The sequence below is a fragment of the Rhizopus microsporus genome, assembly GCF_002708625.1.
Source record: "Rhizopus microsporus ATCC 52813 unplaced genomic scaffold scaffold_18, whole genome shotgun sequence".
Lineage (NCBI taxonomy): Eukaryota > Fungi > Mucoromycota > Mucoromycetes > Mucorales > Rhizopodaceae > Rhizopus > Rhizopus microsporus.
In genome coordinates, this window is record NW_019671933.1 from 266,090 (window position 1) to 275,602 (window position 9,513).

The 9,513-nt window shown below is 38.1% G+C and overlaps 4 protein-coding genes across 4 annotated transcripts; 1 reads left to right on the plus strand and 3 right to left on the minus strand.

Annotated features, from left to right (window-relative positions):
* Positions 1–2,397: 2,397 nt before the first annotated feature.
* RHIMIDRAFT_240826 (DNA-binding protein) lies at positions 2,398–3,945 on the plus strand (the record flags this gene model as incomplete). The annotated part of the gene is made up of 5 exons (XM_023609459.1): positions 2,398–2,818; positions 3,212–3,375; positions 3,427–3,735; positions 3,764–3,841; positions 3,892–3,945. 5 exons carry the CDS (start codon positions 2,398–2,400, stop codon positions 3,943–3,945), a joined length of 1,026 nt encoding a protein of 341 aa, XP_023463028.1.
* A 53-nt stretch (positions 3,946–3,998) lies between these two features.
* RHIMIDRAFT_240827 (mitochondrial distribution and morphology protein family 31/32) lies at positions 3,999–6,050 on the minus strand (the record flags this gene model as incomplete). Its single annotated transcript, XM_023609460.1, has 4 exons — positions 3,999–4,694; positions 4,754–5,021; positions 5,074–5,686; positions 5,741–6,050. The coding sequence occupies 4 exons, from the start codon at positions 6,048–6,050 to the stop codon at positions 3,999–4,001; spliced, it is 1,887 nt and encodes a 628-aa protein (XP_023463029.1).
* Positions 6,051–6,303: 253 nt separating this feature from the next.
* RHIMIDRAFT_50628 (uncharacterized protein) lies at positions 6,304–8,858 on the minus strand. Its single transcript, XM_023615338.1, has 5 exons — positions 8,685–8,858; positions 8,520–8,632; positions 8,322–8,470; positions 8,117–8,272; positions 6,304–8,066 (listed from the first exon to the last, which is right to left on the minus strand). Exons 1-5 carry the CDS (start codon positions 8,768–8,770, stop codon positions 6,393–6,395), a joined length of 2,178 nt encoding a protein of 725 aa, XP_023463030.1. The 5' UTR covers positions 8,771–8,858; the 3' UTR covers positions 6,304–6,392.
* Positions 8,859–8,956: 98 nt separating this feature from the next.
* On the minus strand, positions 8,957–9,512 carry RHIMIDRAFT_294507 (uncharacterized protein; the record flags this gene model as incomplete). Its single annotated transcript, XM_023614089.1, has 2 exons — positions 9,257–9,512; positions 8,957–9,205 (listed from the first exon to the last, which is right to left on the minus strand). Exons 1-2 carry the CDS (start codon positions 9,416–9,418, stop codon positions 8,957–8,959), a joined length of 411 nt encoding a protein of 136 aa, XP_023463031.1. The 5' UTR covers positions 9,419–9,512.
* Between the last annotated feature and the right edge of the window lies 1 nt (position 9,513).

Sequence of the window (9,513 nt, forward strand, 5' to 3'; positions counted from 1 at the left end):
TGCAGGAATCAAGATGAGGGTTTTTCCCAGAAAGTGTCGAATAAAGATCGATTGGCTATGATCCTGAACTAGCTTTGCCAGTAAGCTGGTCTCAAGTTTCAGGCGGTCAAACACGGATCGACAGGGAAGTATAGTAAGGATATGTAGCCTGTAGCAATGGAACAGTTGTACAAATTCGAATAATAAAAGAAAAGGAATGATAACAACAACCAAGATCACTTACTTGTGTAATGTGTTCAACACTTCATATATTCGTGTTTACATAACATTAATTTTTTTCCTTACCTCTTATTTACACAAATAAAAAGATACAATTAGAAATTGCCGTTTACTTATTGCTCTTCAGTTACATCGATAATATTATTGCTTCAGTAAATGCTCTTTATATTCAAGCTTTCGAATTAAAGATCAAACATCTAATATATTATTATTTATTTTCTTAGGTTGATATGGATGCGTTCGAAGAAAGATTGAGACCAAAGTACTTGTAAAAGGTCAAGAAGAAGTATGCCAATTTGCTAAGGCTATCCTTAAAATTGTGTAAGTAAAATACAATCAGGATCATTTGAATAGTAAGTTAATTTTTTATTGGATTAGAGCTAAGGTTTACATGAAAAGACCATCCATATCGCACTCCGAAGTTGTATGTAATACAAATATGATCTTTCCTTGCTTCGAGGCAATGCTTGGTATGATGAAAAGGAATGTGTACGCGCCATATCTCATTCCTGGTGAAGATAATCTTGCTGCTATGACGGCATAGTTGAAGAAAATGGGGTAAAAAGAAGACAAACGAAAGATTTACAATGCCGATGGAATCATATGCTTAGCAGAACTCGGAGACCTAGAAGCCCTCGTCCTTGAGACAGCAGGTGCTTTTGATCATGGTAACCATGCAAAGATAGCATTCGACAACTCCAAGGGGATGTTTTCATTGTTAGCGATGCTAAAAACTGTAGCTGACAAGTATAAGCATGCTTCTGCTGACGAGTTTAGACCATCGAAGCCCTATTTCGTGCAGCTCAGTGATAAGCAATAGAGGTAACTTTTTACTTATTTTTACTAATAATATCGTTTTATAACACATAGATAATCATATCCGACTGTGGTCAATGCAGTATGCTAGAAACGGGTTTTATAACTTTGTGCGTGAAGAAAAAGCCTCGTGGAGCGAGAACTTTGATGAAAAGGAAGACTATCTAGCATCCTTGGTCAATTTTTTCTTGGCCTTGAAGGTATATTTCTAATCCTAAACAATTAAGAAAATAATAGCAAGCCTAATTTGATTGTTTAGAACCGTCTCAATGAATCGATTAGAACAACTACTCTTCTCAGAAAACAGCATGAGGAAAATAAGAAAAACTATGTCAACAAAAACAGCCAAGTAGTTCTTCTTTCCGATATCATATGCCGAAAGGTATTCAAATTGAGTTTCAACGTTCATGAACAACACTTTACAAAGGAGTATTTCAAAAGTTCACCTGAAAGCGACTATTGAATAATGTATAAACGGATACGCCCATCCTCTTTTTTAAAAACAATATGTAATATATTTTTATTAACAAGTAAAGTTTTGGTCAGCCCATTTGGGTTGATATAAACCACTTTTTTTTTTATTGGATAGACTCCCTCAGTTTTTGCGATGCATGTTATTACTATAAAGTCTAAGGCTTGTATCTTTTACGTAAGATATCAATCATTTGTGCCGATTCCCACAATCATAGTCTATCTTTTTAGTAAATTTTCATATTTCATCATTCTCTGTAGATCGTTCACACGATAGCTGCACCTTTTCTGCATGAATAGAGGGACCAGCCAGGGCCGTATTGCCCTATTTCCGCACGACTCTGGCGATTTTCTAATTCAGTGAAATCCTGGTAATGCTCATATTTTGAACTATGATATCAATATTATCCGTCCGAAGCATGTTCCTAAAGCTACAAACTTTATATCTAGATCAAATTGGGTTATTTTGGCGTTAACTCCTTCAATTATTGAAGGGTTTCTTACATACCCCATCTTCCCTTATCTTATTCTGCCCTCTCTCTATTGCATATGTTTCACTCCTCTAGTCTTCCTGATTTAACTCCTTCAAAAAAAAAATTGACGTAACAAAGCACCTTCCCGCTTTTTCCGTTAGTTAGATACAGCGCATGATTTTTTCTTGCATAAATTGTGATATTATTATTAGATACAGTGGTTTGTCAATTCTGTCCTATGTCATTACGGAATATTTATCAGCCTTGATACAGAATGATCATAGATTACCGTATTCTATTATAAAGAAACTGCTGTACATTTTTTACTGTTATTATTATTTTTTCAGGAACGACTTATGTTACATGCCTCGTAGATTTATCCTCTTTTCTTCCTCTTTTCTGTTCATCTTAGACAAATATGAAGTCTTATGTCTACACTGTTTGCTTGCTCGCACTGATCTGGTCTGCTGTTTGCAATTCACTTTCAGCACTAGAATGCTCATCAACAGAATTAGCAACATCACCTTTATTCTTGCAAGCCATGGTCGAGGACATGAACGACATACAAATAATCCAGACGTACCTCGCAGAAAACACTCAAAACGGTGCTACTGATGTCATTTACCCCACAAATAACGAGGTTTGGCACGTCAACCAACAAGTCAGTGTGATTTTTAGAGAAGCCAATTATGAACCCGATGAAACAGTTTCTATCTACTTCTTTAACCTCACACCTGTCTTAGCAGGCGGCCCACTCAGTCAACGGATATTTACGTTTACTGTTCCGGCCAGTGCTTATACTGGACCTGACAACACGGCAACCCTAGTGGCAGTGAAGCGTAAGAATTTATACTTGCAATCTGTTGACTCCATTACGCTTCATGTGATCTAAAGGTAAGCTCATTTACTTGTACCTTAATAAAAAAAATAAAGACTTCCCCTCCCTTTGAAACATAGCATAAACTGGTGAATCGGAATAAGAAAATCAAATAAAATAGCTGTCAAAGTTTTTTGTCTTTTTTATTTTATTTTATTTTATTTTTTTGCTTGACAATGGATAAAGTTCACTTGGTTAGAAAAGGTTTCTTTTTACAATTTTTTCTATACAAGATGATAACTAGTAATCTTATATATTTATGCTTGATATAGACATTGTTGTCTTATTATGTGACTTTTGTAACCTGTGTAATGCCCTTTTTGTATGCGCATAATTATTCATTTCGTATTATTAGTGGAAGTATGGTTCCATCAAATATTATACTACCGTAACTTGTATCCTAGAAAAGTATTTGAACAACGAAAGAAATTCCAAGCTCCTGTTTATATCGCAGTTCATCCCGAGATTCAGAAATATATATCTCAATTCGTACAGTCATGTCATCCACTTTTAGAAAAGGTATATATACGACTCTATTCAGATCATCTTCTTACCCACTTTATACTGAAGGGTGATATACGATGTATCAATCTAACAGTTAAAAATGAAAAAGATGATAGCATAATTGAAAAAGTTGTTTTCGAGATAAACTCTGTCTTGAAACAAATTGATATGCCATTATCCAAAGTATATGAAAGTGAATCAACTTGTACACTGGATGATATAGAGCATCATTTAAGAGCTTGCTTATTGAAACTAAATGCGATTCCTTCTCTCTTGAATAATCCTGCTGTTTCAGAAAATCGTACATTTTCTTTATCGATCGAGACTACGGAGGGTGGTTATCCTACACCGAGTCATGATAAACAACAGAATGTGGTTAAAAAGACAATAATTTTTCTATTAGGATTGGGTACCTGCAGAAATCGACGCTACCAGTAAACGGATTATACCTATCAAATCAGCATCCATGGATATCTTTCGAGTAAGATATAATGCACTTATAAGAAAGAAAACTTATTCTATTTTTTATAGTTTAATACTTTTATTATGGAAAGTTCAATAAAAGGAAAAGAGCGTTGCTCATAATTTACATAAAGAAGAAGGGGGGTATAATACAGTGATAATAAATATACAATAACTTAATAAGTGCCTGTTCCCAAATAACTCCAAAAGCCTCTGGATGTACCACGCATCATGTCATGAATGTACAGCAGGTTTCTAGACATCTCTTTTATGCTCCAAAATCCGATTCGTTTTAACCTTCTGTTACGTTCTTGTTGATCCAATGTTAAGTCGACAAAGCCTTGGCCCAGCTTTTCTCCAAGCCTTTCAGCTAGTGTCGAATCATACACGGTCCATGATCCATCAAAATTGCTTAAATCCATGACGACTCGTACCTTGATGGGTACAATAGCCTTGTTGCGAGAGATATATCCAACCACGGGCCTGACCATGGCACTATTCAGGTAGCTTAATTCAGGTGTCTTTAGAGGTACAGATGCCTTTGTGTCTTTAAATCGAAAGTCTACGTCCATGATAAACTTTTTATTGTTCATGTCCTCTTCTTTCGGCTTCTTCCTCGATTCACGCTGTTTCCCTCCAACGACCAATTCTCCATTACCAGCTCCAAGGATCACTGGCTGAGGAAGCTCGATACTATCTGTTAATTCATATACAAGCTGGCGCAAAAGTTCAGTAGAATCTGCTTCAGCGGCTTCTTGTGGAATATAGATATCAGCACAGATATCGACTGTGCCTGACGTGATCCAGCCTGGTGGTCCTTCTACACCTCGATTTAAATGGTCAATCTTGACTCCATCAATTCTTAAACGAGACTAGAAAAGAGATCAGTTGAGAACTAGTTTAATTGCCTTATTAAAGTTAATAAACTTACCTTTCTTTTATATCCTTGCTTCTTCATGTCGTCATCTGTCAATACACCAAATTTCTCTGTTTCGCCGCCCACAACTACACCATTTGGATCCTGTCGCTTGAACGGATAGTAGTGGTAAATGTCATGGCTTCGAAATCCGCTTGCTGGAAAGTCGATATGTCCTGATTGCTCTAGCACACTCTTTTCCAGTTGTGGTGAATGTACGCTAAACAGACATTTGTCAAAGGATCCTGTGATGGTGGTTGCACACAAAATGTCATAAAACAGCCTGTCTATAGGTTAGTCATCGTCTTTTCATTATTACACACGCCATCTCTTACCATTGCTTTCGAAATCGATCGAGCTGCGCATGAAATATGGATACAGGGTATGGTCTAAACCCATTAGGCTGGTATACTGTGATCAACAAATCTTCTATTGTAAACTTTTCCAATTCGAAATCGCCTGGTGTATACTTGTGTCGAGCAGCTACAGGATCATAGGGCTCGTCTGGATCCCAACGGACATGACGTCGGTCAACAACGCCTCTAACTCCCTGTATGTCAGCACTCTGTACCAATCCCTTTCCGTCCAACCAACGAATTAAGCTTAGAGTGACTTCGACACGATCAATGACCAAGTTATACCACATCCACTTTTTCAAGACTTCATTGTCTTTTTCGTCATCGGCCAGTTCGACTCCAGCCAAAGGATCATCTTCCTCGTTGACGACAACCTTCTTTTGCTGTTCCTCTTCTGGAATAGCCTGCCCAATATTGGTCAACGCAGCATGACGTTCGAATTTTTCAAGTTCGGATCGAGGCATACGGTATATACGTACATGATTGAACCGAATCTTGCCGTCTTTCCAGTTGGGTACGATGGCTGACTCAAATACGACAGTAGCACCTGTTGCTGACGTTAGGTATTTCCCAATGCGGTATGCAATCCATTCTAGTGTATATAGTTAGATATAATAATAGGATACATGTTCATGTTTCTTCTTACCTTGAAACTGAAGCGAGTTCGCAGTCCAAAGTATCAAGCTGACAAAACTGGTCGTACCCACTAACAGCCAGACGGTGTGACCAAGAAATAGCCAAGAGAATAAAGCAGTAGCGTCATTAAGTGTCCATGGTCGAATCTGTCGCATCAGAGGATACTTTATACGAATCTTTAGTCTTTCAAAGAACCCACGTGCCTGCGCAAGCAACTCTGCTTTTGTAACATGACGTTGTTGTTGTTGTCTTATGTAAGAGCTATGGAAATGTCTAGCCTGTTGTACCCATATCTTGTTATTTTTACAAAGCTCTGACATTAATGACATATTTGGTGTTGTAGCAGCTACTTCATGACGACAATTGTAATCGAAATTATAAGCAATAATAGGTGCGAATATGAAGTTTTTGCGTTTCTTGGTATGAAGATAAAGTCGATGAGGTGAACGACTAACGCACCTTCTTAGTAAAAAAGAAAGAGGCATAGGCGTGCTTCTATTGAGATCCGAGAAACTGCGTTCTTTGTAGAACTCTCAATCTATCAAGGGCCTCTCTCTTCCTGTCTCTTTTTATCCAATATGACTGCGTTATTTTTAGTTTGCTCCAATCAAAGCGAAGCGAAGTTTGAATTATCGAAAGCCAATTTTTACTTTATTGCAAAATCAAGTGGGAGACGGTAAAGAAGAATCTGTTCCTTCCGTGTCATTGATAATAATTACACTCATACTATCATCATCCTCTGCCCTAACAGGTGATGCTTCTGACCCGCTTCTTTCTCTTTGATTTCTGTTGGGCGGCTGAAGCAGTGTCAGTTTTTGTTTGTTGGGCAATATAGGATTGCTTTGACTTCGACGGCGCATGACTCTGTCCATCTCCGCCGATCTCACAGACGCGTCGTTTATGGAAATACGCAGCTTGGGGAAGGATATCTGAATATCTTGAGTGTCTGTTGCCTGATTGATGCTATTATTGCCACTACTACTAGAAGTACTAGTGCTTGTGCTAGTACTGTTACTCCTGCTGCTGTTACTGTTGTTCTCAGCAGGATCATCCTCGTCGCTCTTACTGCTGCTCGGGGTGTGTGAATGCATAGAAACTGGATGAGATATATGTGTAGAAGTACTGCTGCTACTGGTAGTGCTCGTACTTGCGGAGGGTGGAGTAAATACAAGATTTGAAAGCTTTCTGAAGCTTTCAGTTCTTCCGTTCGTAGTTTTATAGCTTGAGGTTGCCAGTGATACCTTTCTACTTTGATGCTGTGAAGAAGCACACCAGACCAATTCGGCTTCTAGATAATCTCGATAGCACTCCAAGCGCTGAAGTTCGATTCGCTTCGTCCTTATTCGTTTTCCAACCATTTCGGCAAATGCAACTAGTCTATCTTTAGTTGATTTTTGTACGGGTGCCAAGACCATGAGATTGCGTCTTAGCTGAAGTTCTCGATCTAATATCCTAATCTGTTCTTCAATGCGATCCGACAATTCTTGTACTTTTTCTTTTGCTTCTTCTTCGCGTTTTTGCTGTTCTAAGCTATACTTTACATCAACTGAACCTGTTGAATCGTTACTTCGTCTTTTAAACGGCCTTATTCGTGCGCCTGTTGTCTTTAAAGCGGATGCATAATTGATCTTTAGCATCCAATCGTCCATATCTTCGTCACTGCTTGCTCGAAGCAAGAAATGCTGTCCGTCTCCAGTGATGAGTCTAAAAACATGAGGGTATTTTGTATACGCTTCGTCATGAATACAAACAGCATAAGATAAGGAAATGATCTGAACTGGACGTAGGTAAGCGTTTGGGGTAGATAGAGTGGGAGTAGTGAGTGGGGGTATCGTTGACATGTTGGAGTTGCTGTACAGAGATGTCATGGAGGTGACAGTAGCGTTGTTGATGCTCAGATTGGAAGCTGATTCTGTCATGGAGGATACAGAGTGAGGTACACTGCTATTTCTCCTCGGTGGCTTCTTTGACGTGTGTTCTTCCTCTTCCAACCATTGTTGATACGAAGAAAGATCAGAAAAGAATATAAGCTGGCTTCCACTCAGGATAACTCCAAAGGGTCTCCAACTACGAGCTGTGGCCTTTTTACCTCCATGCATCAGGTCATGTTTTCTATCAAGCATCCCAGCCTTAGTAACTCTAATGGTGAATGTGTTGTTATTGCTGTTATTTCCGTGTCTACTTCTTACACCAGCTAGACATAATGATTTAGCTGTTAAAAGAGAGAAATGGATATCCATGATGGGAATTGGCTTTAATATATTTCTTTTATAATTAAAGGTATTTTCAGCTGGCATAAGCTGTTCCAGCTTGGGTGCAAGGTCAGCAAATGAGGTCTATAAATGTTTGTCAATGACGAGTGTTTAATGTTTATGCATATATGTACAGGCTGAGTATTGGTATGATTGGATGTGCTATTAGTCGATGTGACTGTAGAGGAATCACTTATCAGTTTAGAAAACCATGAGTTTGATCTTTCTGGACGTGTTGTTATATCTTTTGCATATGTAAACTCTGATATAACAATGTTGTCATACATAATCTCAATAGAAAGTTAGTATCGATGTCATCATTTTAAACTAAATATTTACATCCAATATTTCAGCTGGAACCCCTTCTCCTCCTTCGATGACCTTTGTACGTCTAATGAAAGTATCCTTATCCATCTTTTGCTTTACGTTCTTATTGTGTGCGTCCGTATGAAGCAATAATATTGAGAATGCAACAGCATATGCAACATCTATTCTATCGTTAGCCTAATGCATCGGTCTTTTATAATTTCAACTTGCCTGGTTTATCCACAAGTGTTGGGTTACATTCATAATATCTTGTTGCAAAGTCCTCCATGGCACGGTCAATCTGTTGCGCTTCTTTTGGAAGCTGAACCTTAGCCAGCAATTTTCTATTTATAAATTAAGCCTATAAATAGCTTGAGATATAGTTTCGACACACACCTTAATGAAGTATCTATTGATTCTCCACAAAAGTCAAATTGCTGCACTTGATGTCTAAATTCGTTCTCCTCGCTAGGTCCTGCCATGCGTTTTATCAATTATACACACACAAACACACTCTCTCTTTTCAAAATGCACACACGCAAATAAAGACACACACACACAAAAAGAGAGAATGAACAAAAGAGAGGGAAAAAAAAGAAAGGGGAGAGCATATTGTATCAAAAAAGCGTCGCCGCTTCAAATTTACAGTCTTTCAGAATGTAAAGTCTTTACACCCCACCAGAGTGAAACGAGGCAACCACATTGGAGGTGGTGAATTGTCTTTTGAAGACATTGGGTCGACCTTGACCATTCCAAACACAATATGCAATGAGAAGCATGTTTTTGGCGGCCATTACATCATGATTCCAAAAAATATTACAAGTGTTGCACTTTAATACTTGATGGATTTTTTTGACATTACCACCTTCTCCACATTTTAGATTCTGAAGCTCTTGGCTTAAGCAAGAGTTGCAGGTCTATAAAGATATTGTTTAGAATGTATGATCTATGATCATTGTTATACTAACCTTGGAGGTCTTGAATTCGTTGATATCGAGAAGTAACAATTCTCCAAGACCCTCTCTGTGCTTCAATTGCCTGTAGATTTTGTTCGAGACACCATGCCTAAGACCTTTAAACCTAACATGGCCCTTATTCTTTAAACCGTCACCAAAGATGACCAAAGGCATTTTTTTACAGTCGCCTTCTTCAAAACGGTTTTTATTCTTCCTGCTGTAAGATACGAATAATGCTTAGATTATACTAAAACGAAAAAGGAAAAAAA

Excerpts from the sequence above, each read along its gene's own strand:
- RHIMIDRAFT_50628 (XM_023615338.1), bottom strand. The coding sequence starts at position 8,770 with ATGGCAGGACCTAGCGAGGAGAACGAATTTAGACATCAAGTGCAGCAA. Across the intron at positions 8,633-8,684 it reads TCAATAGATACTTCATTAAG|AAAATTGCTGGCTAAGGTTC; the intron begins GTGTGTGTCGAA and ends ATTTATAAATAG. Across the intron at positions 8,067-8,116 it reads ATCATACCAATACTCAGCCT|ACCTCATTTGCTGACCTTGC; the intron begins GTACATATATGC and ends AAACATTTATAG.